The 20,385-nt window shown below is 44.5% G+C and overlaps 1 protein-coding gene and 1 long non-coding RNA gene across 3 annotated transcripts in view; one reads left to right on the plus strand and one right to left on the minus strand.

Moving 5' to 3' along the window:
• CDH4 (cadherin 4) overlaps positions 1 to 20,385 on the minus strand; it is a 1,019,548-nt gene that overhangs the window by 34,950 nt on the left and 964,213 nt on the right. For both annotated transcript variants that reach the window (XM_029611832.1, XM_029611831.1), the window contains exon 10: positions 8,370 to 8,623. In XM_029611832.1, coding sequence (XP_029467692.1) covers positions 8,370 to 8,623 — 254 coding nt within the window. The remainder of the gene's footprint in view (positions 1 to 8,369; positions 8,624 to 20,385) is intronic.
• The window catches only part of LOC115096760, a 61,179-nt gene that overhangs the window by 24,631 nt on the left and 16,163 nt on the right, over positions 1 to 20,385 (plus strand). The window lies entirely within an intron of this gene.

Consider the following 20,385-nt stretch of genomic DNA (forward strand, 5'->3'; position numbering starts at 1 on the left):
TCTGTAACTCTGTGCATCCACTGAAATTCCCCCAAACAATGGAGCTTGGATGTTTTCCTTACAGCTCATCATACTAAAAGATATTTTCAAATTCTGGTGTCACCTCACAGTAACAGCAGCACAAACACCTTCCACTGCCAGGCACATTGTGAACGAACACAAAACCCTGCAAAAAAAGACACTCAAAATCTATACTGCAATCCCATCATAACGTAACAGTAATAACACCAAGGACTCAAACAACAATAACCCTACCAGATTTGCAGATGACACAAAATTGTTCAGAGTAGTTAAATCACAAGCAGATTGTGATAAATTGCAGGAAGACCTTGTGAGACTGGAAAATTGGGCATCCAAATGGCAGATGAAATTTAATGTGGATAAGTGCAAGGTGATGCATATAGGGAAAAATAACCCATGCTATAATTACACGATGTTGGGTTCCATATTAGGTGCTACAACCCAAGAAAGAGATCTAGGTGTCATAGTGGATAACACATTGAAATCGTCGGTTCAGTGTGCTGCAGCAGTCAAAAAAGCAAACAGAATGTTGGGAATTATTAGAAAAGGAATGATGAATAAAACGGAAAATGTCATAATGCCTCTGTATCGCTCCATGGTGAGACCACACCTTGAATACTGTGTACAATTCTGGTCGCCGCATCTCAAAAAAGATATAATTGCGATGGAGAAGGTACAGAGAAGGGCTACCAAAATGATAAGGGGAATGGAACAACTCCCCTATGAGGAAAGACTAAAGAGGTTAGGACTTTTCAGCTTGGAGAAGAGACGACTGAGGGGGGATATGATAGAGGTGTTTAAAATCATGAGAGGTCTAGAACGGGTAGATGTGAATCGGTTATTTACTCTTTCGGATAGTAGAAAGACTAGGGGACACTCCATGAAGTTAGCATGGGGCACATTTAAAACTAATCGGAGAAAGTTCTTTTTTACTCAACGCACAATTAAACTCTGGAATTTGTTGCCAGAGAATGTGGTTCGTGCAGTTAGTATAGCTGTGTTTAAAAAAGGATTGGATAAGTTCTTGGAGGAGAAGTCCATTACCTGCTATTAAGTTCACTTAGAGAATAGCCACTGCCATTAGCAATGGTTACATGGAATAGACTTAGTTTTTGGGTACTTGCCAGGTTCTTATGGCCTGGATTGGCCACTGTTGGAAATAGGATGCTGGGCTTGATGGACCCTTGGTCTGACCCAGTATGGCATTTTCTTATGTTCTTATGTTCTTACCTGTGAAAAAGCAAGGGTAAATATTACACTGGGTCCTAGAATACCAATACACCACCTACTGAGGAAACAAAACAAACCCGATTGCTATAGATCCCTATACAGACACTACATGCTACATCATGGCCACACACACAGAGCAGAGACAGACCCTCACCAAATACAGAATACAAAATAAAGGAGCACAAATTAGAAAAAACTGAAATGGAAACCCCAAGAAGCCAGACTCTGTGTATTAACAATGGAAAAACAGAACCACCATTCCTCATAAAGCAAATAAAATCAAGAAACATAAAGCATCAGTTATAATAGTAAAACTATACTAATAAAAGAATATTTTAAAACTACTGATAAATAGAATTTCTATTAATTAAAATCATATACATTTTTTACAATTTCCCAAACACCAATAAAATATTTCAAAACAGCACATATATCAAATAACACCCAATAAATAAAACTAATAAGGATTTTAAAAAGCCCCTGCTGTCCATATGTGGGAGCTCTTGAATTCCAGTCTTCCTGATATTGTCGAGGATTAGGAGGTTATCCTCTCTTTCTCACACATACTCACATGTCCATTCTCTCTCACACATACACTGTCACATACATACACATTCATGCTCTTATACCTACCATAACTTCTCGCTCTCACAGACACTGACACACGCTCAGGCTCTAAGACACTCTCTCCCCCTCCACACCCCCCCCACACACTGTTACTCCCCTGGATTTTCTCATACACACTCATGCTCTCACTCTCACTGGCTCCCTCACAACCTCAGAGCCTCTCTCATTCCTCTGCTGCCACTGTCACTGCTGCCGCATGGCTATTGGGGAGGTGCTGATTGCTGCTACTGGCACTGAAGCCCATTCTGCTGCCTCCTCTGTGCAGGCCCCGTGGGCTTCTGGTTCCTCCATGCTGATCTAATACATTGTGAGATCTGCATAGAGAAAGTGCTACTCTTGCACATTCCCAAAGATTACATGTGCCAATCAGTAAAAAGTAATTTATTTTTTTTTTTACATCTGCTGTCTGATCTTAGTTTTCTAATCGGTTGGTCACAGGCTTTTTTCCCCCACCTTCCATTTTTTTTTTTTTTGCCAATTCCTTTTATATTGCCTTTTTTTCTATTTCTTTTCTCGCCATCTGTCTTCTTCCCTCAAACACACAGTCAGGTTCTCATTCTCACATGCTTTCTCTCTCTCTCTCATACACACACACTCAGGCTCTCACTCTCACATGCTCTCTCTCATACAATCATTCATACACAGTCTCTCACTGGCACATGCTGTCTGAGTCTCACACACACAGGCTCTCTCTCACTCCCACATGCTGTCTTGCTCAAGCACAGGCTCTCACTGTCACATGCTCTCTCTCATACAATCATTCATACACACAGTCTCTCACTGGCACATGCTGTCTGACTCTCACACACACAGGCTCTCTCTCACTTCCACATGCTGTCTTGCTCAAGCACAGGCTCTCACTGTCACATGCTATCTCTCTCACACACACAGAGGCTCTCACATGCTGTCCCTTCAAACATTCAGGTCTTCACTCCCACACACAGTCTCTCAACTCATCTCATACTAGCACACATACACACTCTACAAACCCTCAGCCTCTCTCTCACCTCTGGGCCTCCTCTTCACGGGCCGCTGCAGGATGGGCTCTGCAGCGGCCCTGGTCTTCTCGGGCCGCGCTGCTCCTCTTCTGCACGCGGTTGATGCTCCTCCTCCTTCCTGCCCATGCGGCTCCGGCAACATTTTTCTTCCGGGGCCACGCGGGCAGGAAGGAAGAGGAGCACCTGCATGTTTAGAAGCGACTGTTTTCTTTGGACCATGGTGACATGAGCTCCACCACGGCCCTGCTGATCTTCTTGCTGTGTGTATCCGGCACACAGCACAGCAGTAGTTCACCGCTCAGCCGCGATGTGCTAATTGGCTTTTCAGGTTGTGCCTCCTCCCTTTTGGGGTTGGAGGAGGCAGGTCTCCAGCCTCGCCCTGCCTCCCTGCAGCAGCGGCAGCCAATGAACGGCAGTCGGGGAGAGCGGTGCTGCGGACCGGCAAAAAAACCCCAACGGCCCGGTCCTGGTCCGCGGACTGGTGGTTGGGGACCCCTGATTTATTCCATCCAGGAACTTTGTCTCTAGTATGTCCTGATGTTACATTTATCCAGTCAATATTGGGGTAATTGAAATCTGTAGTCTCTGGTAATTGAAATCTCCCATTATTACTGCTCTGCCAAATTGGTTAGCTTCCTGATTCCTCTTAGAATTTTAATCATCTGTCTGACCATTTTGTCAAAGTGGATGGTAGTATACTCCTATCACTATACTCTTACCCAACACTCATAGCATTTCTACTCATATAGATTCTACTGAGCATTTAGTCTCTTGTATGATCTTTATCCTGTTGGACTCTATACCCTCCCAGACATAAAGTGCTACACCCCTACCAAGTTGATCCTCCCTATCATTGCAGTTGAATTTGTACCCCAATTTAGCACTGTCCCACTGGTTATCCTCCTTCCACCAAATCTCTGAGATGCCAATTGTGTCTATCTCATCATTCACTACTATACACTCTAACTCTCTCTCACATTGTTACACCTGTTCTCTGTAAACCGATATGATGTGCAAACGAATATCGGTATATAAAAAAACTTTAAATAAATAAATAAATAAAATAAACTCTCCCATCTTGCTTCTTAGACTTCTGGCATTGGCATACAGACATTTCAAATGTCTGTATGCCAAATACTGTGTATAATTCTGGTCGCCGCATCTCAAAAAAGATATAATTGCGATGGAGAAGGTACAGAGAAGGGCTACCAAAATGATAAGGAGAATGGAACAGCTCCCCTATGAGGAAAGACTAAAGAGATTAGGACTTTTCAGCTTGGAGAAGAGACGGCTGAGAGGGGATATGATAGAGGTGTTTAAAATCATGAGAGGTCTAGAACGGGTAGATGTGAATCGGTTATTTACTCTTTTGGATAATAGAAAGACTAGGGGGCACTCCATGAAGTTAGCATGTGGCACATTTAAAACTAATCGGAGAAAGTTCTTTTTTACTCAATGCACAATTAAACTCTGGAATTTGTTGCCAGAGGATGTGGTTACTGCAGTTAGTATAGCTGTGTTTAAAAAAGGATTGGATAAGTTCTTGGAGGAGAAGTCCATTACCTGCTATTAAGTTGACTTAGAGAATAGCCACTGCCATTAGCAATGGTAACATGGGATAGACTTAGTTTTTGGGTACTTGCCAGGTTCTTATGGCCTCTGTTGGAAACAGGATGCTGGGCTTGATGGACCCTTGGTCTGACCCAGTATGGCATGTTCTTATGTTCTTCTTATGTTCTTATGTGTTTTTTGTTTGTATTACAACCTGCTTTTCAGTTGTCAGGGATAATTTGGAATTCTTTAGCTTAGGTGATTCTTTACTTATAGGCACATGGACTACTTTTGGTTTTATTAGAACCTCTCTGTTGGGATGCTAAACTCTTCTGTTTCATTAGTATCCTTCAAAGATACATTCCTCCAAAGCATGCACTGCTATTATCTTCTAAATAATTAGAAGATAGTAGCATTTGATTAATGTCAACAGTTTCAAATATTTCTATATCAGGGTTCAGAGAACAAAGTAACACCCAGACTCTTCCAAGCTCAGCATTTCAGTCTGGAATAACAAGAAACATTTGCTTACTTAGCTACGACAGTCTCTTTTTAAAGGTTTTGTTACTTACCACTGTGCAATGGGGAACAGCCATGAGTCAATACAATCACTTTCTGTGCCAGACAGCCCTGTCCCTGACTTAACTGTCTGAATTATCTAATGATTGCAAGATGCTGGACGACAAGTGAGCTTTAACTGGTCTCTGCTCAGGACTGACTGTACATAGTGGAGGTCATTTTGCAATGTCGTGCACCAATTTTCAAAGTGGATTATGCACACAAATCTGTTTTGAACAATATCCCAGGAAAAGTATGCACACACAGTTACACCTACTTGTTGATGCATATAGCTTTGCTGAGAGGATTTACACACTTAAGGGTAGATTTTAAAAAAATATGCATGTGCCTCCATGTGAGCGCTACCTGGCACGCGCAATTTTATAACATGCGTGTGCAGGGCGTGCATGTTATAAAATCCGGGCCTGCGCGCGAAGGGGGAGGGAGCTTTGCTCAGATTGGGGCAGATTTTAAAAGGGTTACCCGTGTAACCCTTTTAAAACCCTCCTGTGCACGCCGAGCCTATTTTGCATAGGCCCGGCGATGTGCGCAAGCCCCGGGATGAGCATATATCCCAGGGCTTGAAAAGGGGGCGGGGATGGGCTGGAGCCTCCAGGCATGGCGGCCATTTGCCGCTGTGCCCAGGATTGCGAGCCGGCCATCGGCCGACGCGCACAACCTATGCCTGCCCGGAGGCAGGCGCAACTTATAAGTTAAAGGTAAGGGGGGCGTTTAGGTAGGGCTGGAGGGCGAGTTAAGTAGGGGAAGGAAGGGGGAGGTGGCGGAAGGAAAGTTCCCTCCGAGGCGGCTCCGATTTCAGAATGGCCTCGGAGGGAACGGAGGAAGGCTGCGTGGCTCGGCATGCGCAAGTTGCACAATTGTGCACCCCCTTGCGCACGCTGACCCTGGATTTTATAACATGTGCGCGGTTGCGCGCGCATGTTATAAAATCGGGCGTAGATTTGTGCATGACGGGTTTCGCACACAAATCTATGCCCACGCGTAGGTATGAATATCTGGCCCATTACGCACAGCGATGAGATCAGGTCTCCCCCAGTCCGCTCCAATTAAGATGCGGACTGGGAGGAAACTTTCCTTCCTCCCTCCCTCCCTCTTCTCCTCGCTTCCCCGACCTATTTGAAGGCCCTACCTTTTAGTTGGTTTCTTGTTTTTGCAGGCTGCTGGCACGTGATCCCCCAGCACAGCAGCAAATGGCTGCTGTACCAGCAGCCTCCAGCTCCGCCCCACCCCGCCCCCTGGACCACCCCTTGATAGAGGCCTGGCTCTTGTGCGTGTAACAGGGGTTACCCGCGTGGCCCCTCTTCTAAAATGCGCGCAGCATGTGCAAGGCCCAGTCACACGCTTAACCGTTTTTTACGCGCGGGGGGGGAGGGGGGGGGTGTTTAAAATCTGGCCATAACTTTTTAAAATCAAAAAATGTGCACGTATTTCTCAAACCCTAGCAAGACTCCACCCCCGGAAGATCTCCCTCGTGTATGTAAAAATATGCATATACAGTCTGTAGGTGCATAATTCTATGTGCATATTGGACTTTACCTGTAGAAGTCCCTGTGAAAATTACGCTCTTTATATTACTATACCCACTGGGTAAGTGCAGTTTCATCGCTTTCTCTGAGAAATATGACTCTGAGCCAGGCAGAAAAAGTCTTCTGCTGTAACCAGCAATCCATGGCTACTTGTGTCGACACAGCCAGCAGAAGCTGGAGGCATTGACTGAAACACTAAATCAATTGTTGTTTGACTCTTCCACTTTTCTCTTTATGACTTGAGCAAAGTAAAGTGATTCTGTGTTAGTTGAAAGGTCAATCAACAAGTTGCAGGTGAGACCTTTTTATTTTTATCAATTTATTTAAAGTATTGCTATACCGCCTTCCCAAGAAAATCATCTAAAGCAGTTTTCAACCATGCAGAAACTTCAGCTATTCACAGACGTACTGAGTTAGTCCAATAAAAAGGTCTTATCTACAGCTTGCTGGTTGATCCTTATTTCTTCATGCCCTGGACAATCTTGCATTTCAGATTCTGATTGTAAGTGAAGCAGCGAGGGCCCTGATACAATTGTAGCTCCTCAGTAGAATAAGGAAGCATTAAGTCTCTGGGATGGGGGATTTATTGCTCTTACATGTATATTTGCATACTTATCGCCCTCGGGACAGTATGATGGTCTTCATCAGGCAGCACTGTATTTTATCAAGCAGGGCGGTGCAATTCCATCAGTCAAATTCCTTTTCCTGGGGTGGCAGGGTCGGGAAATATGGTACGAAGTGTCTCAGACTGCAGGGCACTGTGCCAGAGAGTGCTACCAAGCCACTGCACATTGTTGGGGTAGGCGGACTGGAAAGCTGCTATATTGAAACTCTTGGTTCTTGCCAACCAATATATTCAGGGTTTGGCTTCTCCCCTGCCTCTCTGTTCTCATTCATCACTGCTCTCAATCATGCAGTCTGTTTTGCATGTCTCATTTCATGTTTTCATCCTTTTGCCTTCTCGCCTTTGACCTCTGGAACAAAACCCACCAGCAGATATCCAAGAAGCAATCTCACTGCCCCTAGTCAGGTCCAAATTAAAAAGACACTTCCTTATCCTGAATGCTAGAGTCGCCGCATTCCTTTCTGTTCCGTTCTGTGTGAGAACTTTCAATCTCCAAGGTGTCAGGAAGTAAATGAATACATTAAGGTTCCTGACTTCACGGCTGTGCACCACTCCTTCAGGGCAAGGGGCATCCTTAAATTAATGATTACATTAGGTAAAATAACTGTCCTGGCGTTTTTACAAGATGAAGCAGAATGGGACATATAGTTACCTCTCAGGACTATCTGTGATACCTATGAGATAGGGCCTAAGGTACAACAAGCATATCTGAAAAAGCTTTTTGCAGCATTCACTGCATTCATACCATTAAACAGACAAATGATAGAATTTTTTGTTTCATCTATAATCCTAGCTACGTCAATAAAATGTTTTATTGCTTGAGGCAACAATCTATTAGCATAAAGATGGCTTCCTCCGGCTTCTCTGAGTTTCCAGGGCTGGAATCTGCTGCCAGGAGCAGCAGATTCACAACTACCCAAGAAGGTTTCATCTCTTTCACATCTCCTCCCAACTTACTTTTAAATATGCATCAAGTTCCTTCCAGAGCCCTGCCATCATGGCTCCTGCACCCAGCCATGACCTTGACTTCTCCCCCTCTAGGAGTAAACACGGCATCCCCAGTTCCAGCCGATCCAGGGAGTGGAAGACCTACCACATGAGAGTGTACAGCAAGACACCCTGCACCACCGAGACGGCCCCACCTGAACTGCTTTTCCCAGTAATGTAGAGTATCTTTTCTATGTTTGATTTGTGATCCCAAATCCGCCCTACCTGAGAGCCTGCTGCATGAAGCGGTCAGGGTCCATGGCAGAAAATGTCGTCAGGACTTTGCCCACAGGTTCCCCTTCGTAGTGCTTGATGGGGTCATGTCTGTTTGGGAAATACGGGGCTTCGTTGAGGTCCATGACCGAGATGGTGATGCTGGCTGTTGACAGTAAGGACATCTGAATACCACTGGCTAGTGGAGCTTGGTTCGTCACCATGACCGTCAGCATAAAGGCCTTGTTCATCTCATAGTCTACTGGCTGAAACAAACAAAGAGTCAACAGAGATATGACAAGCAAGTCTTGACAATGAGGTCACTGGGCACCCACTAAGCAGATCAACAAAACCAGTTGATAAGAATCTATCCAATTGAAAAGTACTTAAATTTGTAACTTCTTGGATGGAGTCATTTGTTAAGAAAGCTTTGGTTGTCAGGTCTTAAAAGTAAGTTTTGTGTTTCACTGACTATGATGATTAAATTGGGTTAAGAGCCAACATAATGAGACTGCCCTGGTCCCAGGTAGAAAGGCAAAATCATCAGGAAAAAGGAATTAATCTTCCAATAGGTTAAACAGAGCCTCCAGGGACGGGTAATTTATCTTCTTGTGAGCTATATTGAGTCAGCAAAAATAAAGGATTCATCTGTCAACAGGTTAGATAAGACTTTATTGGAATAACAGATTTTGTCTCCCAATAGAATCCAAGGAGTCTACAGGAATCACAGATTCATCCTTCAATAGATTAAATAGATTTTACCTCACAGTAAGTGATATAGTCTGCTGCAATCTAGGACTCATTTCCTAACATGTTAATAGACTGTAGGAATACAATATTTGTGTCTGGATAACCTTTCAAATGCCCATAATCTTTGGGACAAGATCCCAAATTCTCTCCCCAAGGCCCCCAGAACTGCAGTAATTGGGAGGCCTGTGACTGAAGTTTATACAGCCTTAGCTCCAAAAGTATCCTGCCCCAGGGGTACCACAGGCCTTCAGTGCTCAGAAGGAGCAATCCCTTAGCTGGCCCAGTGTGACTGAAGTACCAGATATTAATAATTCCTTAGCACTGGCTGGTAATTATTAGGAGTGGAGCTGCAGATCATATATCACCAAGGATGACTGAGTTATGCAGGATCACATTCCTCTGCTCATTAATGACGCTTTTCCCCTCCTAATTTATTAATTTAGAAAAGTGTATTCATTTCCTCTGGCACTGCTTCTATGAGTGAGGACTGATTTCCAACTCTGAATTTTCTCAGCCAACAGGGACTGAATTCAAAACAGAAATGGATCTGAGCATCTGAGGCCACCGCGAGTAGAAAGTTTGTTTGATACTAAGCCCCCTTCTTACTTCCCCCAGGAGTGATACCCTCTGATGTACTGGTTAGCCATGATAGGGTGAGACATTCATTTGGCAGGAAATTCTCATTTTAGTGGATTTAAGTGCACCTTGCAATAGAGAAAGAGACAGGTTTCAGCTTGTGTTCCTTTGAGCTTGTGCATGCCGTGTCAACAACAGAGGGGCATCTGTGGGACAGGACAACGAACCATTACAGCAAGAAAGCCCTTAAAAACAACAGCGCAACACAACTTTGCTGCTACGGGTGTTTGGCGTAAAAGCTGTTCTCCTTTTATTGCGGGTGTGCAGCTGGAAAATTTGGGGTTTTGTATTTGTTTAGGTTCTTTTTCTATTTGGTTTTGTATAATTCTCATTTGTATTTAGTGTGCACTAAAAACCAAAATAAAATACAAAGGCACATCCCTAGACCACAACCCCCTGCTTATAAAATCTCTTTCCTAGAGTCCACCCTTCAGCGTTTTAATGCTGTAATCATGCTCTTTGTCACTATGATATCTTCCATGAGAGTTTCATGAGGAACACAGCAAAGCCCTTCATATTCTTTGATTTATAACTATGCGAATGGCTAAAGAGATGGATCTTCCAAAACGTTTTAAATATAATTACCTTTGAATTTATATCATATGAAACAGGACAGAAAAGTACGTTTACCAGATATGTTTTACCTGTCCATAGAATTATCTCAAGGTGGCCAGATGGCTCCATGCCAAAATGAACAGGCTGATCCAGTCCTGGTTTTATCCTCTCTTCATCTATGGACCTGGAGACCTGGTTACTAGAATAACCGGAACTACAAATCAATAGTTGCCTTGGGATACCATGGGATTGGGATTAGCCCGGTCTCTCCTTGGCCGCCTTACATTATCACCCTCAGTTCTGCGGGTAAGACAAGGGAAGAGGTCACGTGGTGCGATGTGAGGGGAAGCGGTGATTTTGACTCGCTCCGGGTCCCCATCCTCTCTTTTGCTGATTAATCTCTTACTTGTGACCTTTTCACTCCTGTAGTCGGCTATTTCTCAGCAGGTGAGTGCAGCAGTGCTCTATTTATAACTCTTGTGGTGAGCCTTGAGGCGTCTTTATGTCCAAACTAATACGGAAAGATAAGGAACGCATGTGGGCTGGTAACTGCAAAATGGCAGCAGTGGCCCGGCCTCCCCGACCACATCGGATTTCAACCCAGCCGAGGTGGTGAACGCTGTGGCCCTCACGCTGGAGGATAAATTAAAAAAAAAAAAAGATTCTTGCTTCAATGAAGCTTACGTCTTGCTAACCGAGACGGGGAAAAGGCTTACCTATGCTGGAATCTAATGTTTCTGCTGTAGACAACCGCATGGTCATTTTGGAAAATGAGCTGAGTGCTCTGAAAAAAATTAGCGGATAAACAGCCCGAAAAGCTAAAGGATCTGGAGAATTGCTCCAGCCGTAATAACTTGAGATTAGTAGCTATCCCGAGACTATAAAAGAGAAGGACATAGCCCGCATTATCGCGCAATGGTTGCCACAAGCTTTACCATCGTCGGATCATCTTGGCAAAATCCGTGTGGAACGGGCACACCATTTAGGTGCTCGAGAACCGAATAAAAACAGGCCACATTCAGTACTAGCGAAATGTTTGGCCTATGCCCAAAAGCAGGAGATTTTAATGGCTTACCGGAAACACAGAGCTATTGTTTATGAAGGTGCTTCTATATTAATATTTCAAGATTTTTCTGCAGGCGTCTCGGCACAGAGGAAGCTGTTCTCCCCCATTTGTGCACGCCTTGTTAATCTGAAGATGCCCTTTGCATTTTTATATCCCACGAAACTAAGGATCCTGCGTGCTAACAGATCGATGATTTTTGCCATTGTTTTTGTCATTGTTTCTGAGGCTGAAGCCTTTCTAGATAACCTGGATTTACCTGGCGAGTGAAAATGCTTTGCAGAGTCCCCCTTAAATTTCTCTGCTTCAACGGAGTTTGAGGATAATAATGGGCCTCTGCTCTCCCGGTCATCTCAGTTGCATCTGGATTTAAAGTTGGACATGATGGCAAATTGAGTCTACTGCACTTTCAGTTTGTTTTGCTATTTTATCATGCAGCCTGTTTCAGCTGTCTTGTGTATTTTTTTCTCCCTCTTTCTCTTTTCTTCTATATGATCCAAATGTTTGCTAGAAGGGGGTGGGGTCCCCACACACGCTCATGGTCCTGATTTGCCTATAGCTGGCATTTATATAGATCTATGTTGTTCTTGGCTTTGGTTTTATTGGGGGGAGGGGGGAATTGGAAGGGGATGGGAGTTCGATGTTAGGGGTTGGGGAGGTTTGGGACAATGGGGGTTGGGTAGGGGTGAACGGCAGAATATTCTTGTTTCATATCTGGTGATTGCCTTCTGCGCAGGAGCCAATGATTTATTTTCTTTGGTAATTATGGACCAGGGTCTAGGCTGGGGGGCCTGGTCCTGTAAATCACATTTTTTTCCCATGGTTGTAACTCTATGTTTCGATGATCTCAGCACCTATTTGTTGGCAACCTGGAATGTTTCCGGGATTAGTTCTGTATTTAAATGACATAAAATATTGCAGGCAATGAAGAGGCAAAATATCCACATAGCTTTAATTCAAGAAGCTCAACGAAAACAGAGCATCAAAAGTTTTGTAAACAGTGGATAGATCAGGTCTTCTTATCCCAGTCGGGCACAAAAAAAAGCGGGGGTTGCTATTTTGATAGGCCATAGTATTCCTTTTCAACTATCTAAATTTATTGAAGATCCAGAGGGGAGGTTCTTATTGGTTTCTGGATCGCTATATGGCAAACCTATAGCGATTTGCAATATGTACGCCCCCAATGTGTATGAACACTCTTTTTGTGTCAAATTACTTCGTTTATTGGCAGATTTTACATCTGGTCCTTTAATTGTTGGGGGTGACTAACTACGTTCATGACCCAATGTTAGATCGCTCCTCTCCTCTTGCTTTGCGGGGTGAGTCCAAATCGGTTAAGGGTATAACATATCTTTGCCAAGGACTTGATTTGGCGGATGCTTGGCGGTTGCTCCACCCTCATGTGAGAGTACACACATATATCTCGTACACATGGGTCTTGCTCGAGGCTAGACTATATTCTGATGAGAAGGGAAGACTTTGGCTCTGTGCTTAGGACTGAAATTTGTCCATTTGCAGTTTTCAGATCATGCGTTATTATGGGTGGATATGGAAGGTTTCAGACCTATTAATTCAAAAAGCCTGTGGAGGTTTCTCAAATATCTGTACACAGATCCTCGCTTCTGAGATTTCTTACAGAAAAAATGGGAGGATTATGTGGAAAGTAATAAGGAACACCAAGAGTCCCCTATCCTTTTCTGGGAAATGGCTAAGGTTGTTTTATGGGTTGAGATAATTTCTTGCGCAAGTGCACAAAAAAAACCTAATGTCCAATGAAATCTTTCGACTAGAGAAAAGGCTTAAGGCTGCTCATCAAGCTTATGCTGCTCATCCCTCCCGAGCTAATAAAGATAATTATCTTATGATTCAAGTATTGTTAAATGAACTATTACATCAAACCTGGCAAATTTCTCGCTCAGTTGGTAAAACCCTGGAAAAAACAGAATTGTATACCTACTATGAAAGATTCCACAGGTTGGGTGGTTAGTTCTAATAAAGATATTGCCAATATCTTTCTTACTTTCTATCATTCTTTGTATACCATAGATGAAGTTGATGGGCCAGCCATAATACACTATTTAAATTCTGTAGATCTGCCCCAATTAACTGAGAGTCAAATATAGCTCTTGAATACCCCAATACATATTCAAGAAATTCAATGCGGAATCCATCACTCTAAATTGTTAAAAGCCCCGGGCCCAGATGGCTTTACTGCTGAGTTTTAGAAACTACTGAGTGATAAGCTGCTGCATCCTCTGCGTGCTGCTTACGATGTGTTGATTGCGGCTGGTGGTATTCCCCTTTCATCCAATAAAGCCTTAATAACAGTCTTACCAAAAGCAGGGAGAGATCTCTTACTTCCTAGTGCCTATAGACCTATTTCCATTTTAAACTTCAGCACTGAGCTCTTGACTAACATCTTTGCGGATAGGATGGCAAAGATTCTTCCAGGGCTAATAGGGCAGGACCAAGTCGGGTTTATAAAAGGGAGGCACTCTATATTTAATGTTCAGCAGGTGGTAGCATCTATGGAGCTTAATAAATGGAGGTGCATTCTGTTAATGCTCCTGAGCCTTGATGCAGAAAAGGCATTCGATTGTGTCAATTGGCTTTTTATGTTCAAAGTGCTAAAGAAAATGGGGTTTGGGGGATATTTCTTGCGGGTTGTTGAGACTTTATACAATAATCCAGTTGTGTCAGTTTTGGCACTCAGTCTGAGAGGTTTCCACTGGCTAGAGGTACTAGGCAAGGTTGCCCCTATCGCCCCTCCTTTTCCTTGTATCTTTGGAACCACTGCTTCAAAAGATTAGAGAGGATGCGTCTATTCATGGAATATATTTGGCTGATGAGAGGGGTCTCTCATTTAAGTTGGCAGCTTTTGCTGATGACATACTTTTACACATTAGTGAGTCAAAGCAGTGGCGTAGCCAGAATTGATTTTTTGGGTGGGCACAAGGTTAACATGGGTGGGCTGTAGGCATGCAGGTCTACTAGTTGTTTTTTTACTGATAAATAATGCCAAATTATGCAGCATAGCATTCACATCTACGCCTAAGTATGAGGTTTACTTAATGATACAAACATAATTCACGGTGATTTGTGGTACTTTAGCCTTCTTATTATTACGATTTTATACACGGCTCCTACCTGTCCATAAATTTTGAGAGAGCGGTTGTGTTGCTTATATTTAAATTGCTAACATCTCAAAATATAGATATATATTTTTACCTTTGTTGTCTGATCTTTGTATTTTTCTAATCAGTTGGTCCTGGTCTCTTTTTCCCATTTTTTCCCTTATAGCTCATTTCCTAATTCCTTTTCAGTGTCTTTCTTCTATTACTGTCTTCTTCCCTTCCACACACACACACACACACACACACACATACATACATACACGCTTTCTCTCACAGACTCCCTCTCACACACTCAAACTGTCACTCTCATATGCTCTCCCCCCCCCCCCCCCCCCAAGCTCACATTCAAGTTCTCACTTTCTCACCCCTCCCCAGGCTTATATTCTTATGCACACACAGACGCACATCCAGGCACCCATTCTCACCTACACACATAAACCCAGACTCCCAGTCTCACCCACACATATTCAAGCTCCCATTCTCATCCATACATATACACATTTAAGGTACTATTCTCACCCACACATACACACATTCAAGCACCCATTCTTATCCACATATTCAAGCTTCCATTCTCACCCACCCACACAAACCCAGGCTCTCATTCTCACCCATATATACACACATTCAAGCTCCCATTCTCACCCACCCACAAACCCAGGCTCCCATTCTCAACCACACATTCACACATTCGAGCTCCCATTCACCCACATATTCAAGCTTCCATTCTCACCCACATACACACCCAGGCTCCAGTTTTCACCCACACACACTCCCATTCTCATCCACACATACACATTCAAGCACGTGCACAGCTTCCACTTTCTCCCCCAGAGCAGGAAGATCAGCTGCCTCTCCTGCTGCCACCGGCCTCCTGCTATCTTCGGGCGTCGGGCCCTATGGCCCGCCGAACCTCCTGTCGGGGGGGGGGGAAGGGAAGCGGAAGCGCAGCGCACAACGTCCGCTTCCTCCCCCAAGCAGGAAGATCGGCGGGCAGTACGGCCCGACGCCCGAAGATAGCAGGAGGCCGGTGGCAGCAGGAGAGGCAGCTGATCTTCCTGCTTTGGGGGAGAAAGCGGAAGCTGTGCGCGGCGCTTCCGCTCCCCCAAACAGAAAGTTCGGCGGGCCGTTTGGTCCGAAGATAGCAGAACGGGTGGCAGCAGGAGAGGCAGCTGATCTTCCTGCTTTGGGGGGAGGAAGCGGAAGCTGCTCGCGGCGCTTCCGCTCCCCCCCTCAACAGGAAGACCGGTTGGCCATACGGCGCAGCTGCGCTTCCCCACGTGTGCGGTGATGGCGCGCGAGGCGTGGGTTCTCTTGTTCGCTGTCGCGGGGATGGGATCCCGCGACAGCCTTGCAGTTCCGGTGCCAGTTGGGTGGGCCTGGGTCTAAGTTGGGTGGGCACCTGCCCACCCAGGCCCACCCGTGGCTACGCCACTGAGTCAAAGTCTCTCTACCTTTGCTCCTTCAAGAGTTTTCTGATTACAGGGCCCTGGCAGGTTTGAAACTAAATTTAGACAAGTCTGAGGCTCTGCCTATGCAGGATACAGTGATAAATATGTGTGGTACTAACTTTCCAATGCATTGGGCTGGTGATTCTTTTAAATATCTGGGGATCTGTTTACATCGTGATCCCACTAAATTAAAACAAACCAATTATCGGCTGCTCCTTGAAGATACTAGGCAAAGGCTATAGGCTTGGATGGACTACCTTCTATCTCTTTCTGGTAGAATTGCCCTCTTTCAAATGATATCGATGCCAAAGTAGCTCTATCTTTTTCAAACTATACCTTTATGTCTTACAAAGTGGGACGTGATGAATGTGGAGAAGTTAATAGGTAAATGTCTTTGGCGTGAGAAAAAACCTAGGGTTGTTCTCCATAAACTGATGAAGAAGTGGAAACATGGGGGTTTAAGCCTCGCCAACCTGCGTTTCTATAATATGGCATGCAGCCTACGCCATTTAGGGGATTGGTTGATGGGTTCGACATTTTATACTCCTTTAGATATTGAAAAGGAATTAGTAGCACAGTGGGACTTATGTTTTATACTGTATATCATTAAAGGGTTCTTCCCACTACAGGTGAAGGAAAGTTCTATCATTTTACCAATTTGGTTAACTTGGAAATGGTTTTGTTCTAAATTTGACCTAAATTGGAGGATCTCTCATTATCTCCTCATAAAGGGCAACAGAGAGTTTGCTCCAGGGATCCACAACCCAATCTTTAGACAATGGGCAGTCAAGGGGATATGGATTTTAGCGCATCTCTTAAGTGAAGATGCAACAATTTCCTCCTTTCAACAATTACAGACCACTTGTGAATTAGACAATAAACAATTTTTCACATATCTCCAAATTCGGCATTATAAGATGGCTATAGATTCACAGGCTCTGGCTCAGGCATTTCACTCAGAAGTGTCAGATTTTTATCAAAAACTGATGCAGAAGTCACCACCTATAATCTATGATACTATAATAGAGGGTTGGTCTCAAGAATTAGGGGTTACTCTTTCTAGTGTTGTTTATGCCAAATTTATTGCCAGGGCCTGCTCAATTACCACCAATATAGGCCTTCGTGAGATTCAGTATAAATTTTTGATGCGAGCTTACATCTCACCTGTGAGAGCTGTTAAAAAGCAAAATAACACAATCTGATGCATGTCTTAAATGCTTTTCTGACGGGCACTCTGGGAAACCTGTTCTGGAATTGTCCCAGCATAAAGAAATTCTGGAGCACTGTCCGACGATATATTCAGGAGGTAATGGGGGTTATTCTCCCTTTCGAAGCTCGACTTTTTTTGGTTGATGATTTACATGATATTGTGTTTGCCAACAGCTATCTTAAACTTTGGGTACGTAAAATACTTCCCTTAGCAAAAAAGGTTATTCTGCATAATTGGTTTTTGTCCACAGCACCTACGCTTACTCAGTTGAAGATAGCTTTACTTTGTCTGTGTGCCATGGAATACCATATTGAAAAAATTGATCTAGCAAGCGTAAATCTTTTCTTAAAATATGGGATTTACATTTGCAAACCTTGCCTCACAGAATTCAGAGTTTTTATTTACGTAAATGTTCTTCAGTGATAGATACCTGTTTTTACTGGCTGGTGTAATGCGTGACTTATTTCTTTCTTGATCACCACTGACATACTTGGTTGTGTTTGGGGTTTTGCGGGGGATATATTTTGGGGCTAGGGTTCTATTTTCAGCTGGTTATTAGCTGTTTGTTTGTGTGTGTATGGAACTACTTTTCTGTCAGTGTCTGAGGGTGGGCAGATCCACCGCCCTTAGTCTCATCTCTTTAGCACTATGTCAAAAACTCAATAAAAAAGATTTGAAACAAAAAAAAAGAAGGGAAGAACAGAGCCCTACCTCATTTGTACTTGGTGGGTGTAAAGTTAGGCCTTACAAACAGACTGAATTGGATGAAAGTGATATAAAGTTAAAGGATGCACTAACATGTCCAAACAACCCTACTGGCCAATGATGTTTCACTTGCATTTTATAGTTTTCATGTTCTGGGATGAGGATAACTTTGATTTCTCAGCATCAAAAACATTCTTAATCTCTCTCTCTTTTTTTTTGGTCCTACGGTTGTTTTTCTAAGCTTTACAATTTCCAGCTAGGAAGATCACACATTTAAAAAAACCAAACTTTTCTGTTTAGCAGTGCAATTGGTTTTAGCTCCCACTGCTCTGCAGTACATTTAACACCTGTAGGACCTGTACCCAGGGACTACAACAACTTCTCTCATGCTTTCCTCACTCTCTCATGGCGGGAGGCGGTGACTGATTCACTGGATGAAGCATGAAGAGTGACAGGTCTTCAATCTCCCAGGCCAAGAAAAACCTCAGATCCTTGGGGGGGGGAGTTACCAGATGTCTCCAGATCACTGGGACTACATAAGAAATGACATGCTGAGGTCAAACCAAGGTCCTCTCTCTCCAACAGTGGCCAGTTCAGGTCACAGGCACCAGGAAGATTCCAAAATGTAGATTTATTTCTTGTTGCTCACCTGCAGGGTTACGCGACCGCTTTCCCAATTCTATCTGGCTAATAACCTTTTTTGGACTTTTCCTCCAGGAACTTGTTCAAACCTTTTTTTAAACCCTGCGCCGTTAATGCCTTGACCATGTCCGGTGGCAACTGATTCCACAGCTTGATAGTGCGCTGAGTGAAAAATACTTTCTATGCTTTATTTTAAATCTGCTGGTTGTTAGTTTCATGAGTCTGTCCTTGTTTTAATATTATTTGAAAGGGTAAATGACCTTCCTTTATTTACCCATTTCACGTCACTCATAAATTTATAAACCTCTTTAATATTCCCATTGTCTTTTTTCTCCAAACTGAAGAGAAACTAACCTGTTCTTTTCTTAATAAGGGAGCCATCCCCTTTAGTATTTCTGTTTCTTTCCTCTGTACCATTTCCAGTTCTGCTATGTCTTTTTTTGACAAGGGTTGACTAGAACTGCATGCACTACTGAAGGTAAGGACGTGATGATATTGTATTTTATTCCTCATGTTGCGGAGCGCTCGGAGAGCGATCCCACTTCCTGAGAGAGGTGTGTCCTTGGGACGCGGCTCGACCCCAGAGGATTCCGAAGAGGGCCGCGGGAGACGTGGCATGCCCGAGCATGGGTAGGACGGAAGCAAGACTGCAGTGATGACCAGGCGACAGGCCCTCCTCCGGACCTGCACGCTTCGGGAGACCCAACAACGCAATGTTGGTCTTGTGAACAGTCTTCCGACCGTTCCCAGCCCTTTCGGACCTGCCGCAGGATACGGCACGAAGCGGCAGGCCGGACGGAGGCCAGGACAGCGAAGACTGGAACATAGATTCAGACGAGACTCAGAAGCAGGGTACTGGACGTGCTGACGTAGACTCAGAAGCAAGGTACTGGAAGTGCTGTCGTAGACTCAGAGACAAGATACTGGGCGTGCTAACGTAGACTCAGAAGCAAGGTACTGGGAGTGCAGAGGTAGATTCAGAAGCGAGGTACTGTAGATGCAGAGGTAAATTCAGAAGCGAGGTACTGAAGGTGCAGATGTAGACTCAGGAACAAGGGCTGAAGGAAGACATGGGCACTGTCCCTCAGGGCACCCCGCTCAGACCACTCCTGGGACTGAGTCAAGGGCCACCCTGTCCCACGCGTCCCCAACACTGCCTTGGAGGGCAGGTCACGGACCACGCTGAGAACAGGAGAATGCAGGAGAGATCCAGGCGAAGCGAACTCCGATGCTGGGATACTGACATCCTAAGCCCCGTCGGCTGGCAGGAAGGGAAGCTCCAAAGCACAGGGACGAATCCCACCTGTTGGCCACTCCAGGGCCCAACAGGCCAGAAGGCTCAGGAGCCAGACGAAGACAAAGGGCAGAACATATGGGACTGGATCAGGAACTGGATCTGGCACCGACATCAAGGTAACAGGGAAGAAGCTGGTTGCTGCACACCGGCAGCCAAGGCAGGATTGCTGCGCACCGGCAGCCAAAGCAGGTAACAGGGTCAGGAACAAGGACTTCTCGGAGACTTAGGAACGAGGTACATGGCTTGCATCACGGATGGCCCTAATCAGCCCGCCCCGAGGGCTGGTCACGGACCACGACGTGGCTTGCCGCGAGGTACCAGGACATTGGAAGACACAGGATCAAGGTGCTAGCTTTCAAGAGATTCAAGAGCAAGGTACTTAGCTTTCAGGCGAGTTTCAGGATCAAGGTACAAGGCTTGTATAATCCGGGCTGGACCATGGATACCGGATCAGTAATCAGACCTCAAGGCAGGAACAGAAACAAGCAAACATCAGGACTGGAACAACTGGAAGCATCAGGACTGGAACAACTGGAAACATCAGGACTGGAACAACTGAACAAGAAGCTCCGACAGAGAACATGG

The sequence above is a fragment of the Rhinatrema bivittatum genome, chromosome 8 (assembly GCF_901001135.1).
Source record: "Rhinatrema bivittatum chromosome 8, aRhiBiv1.1, whole genome shotgun sequence".
In the NCBI taxonomy this organism is placed as follows: domain Eukaryota; kingdom Metazoa; phylum Chordata; class Amphibia; order Gymnophiona; family Rhinatrematidae; genus Rhinatrema; species Rhinatrema bivittatum.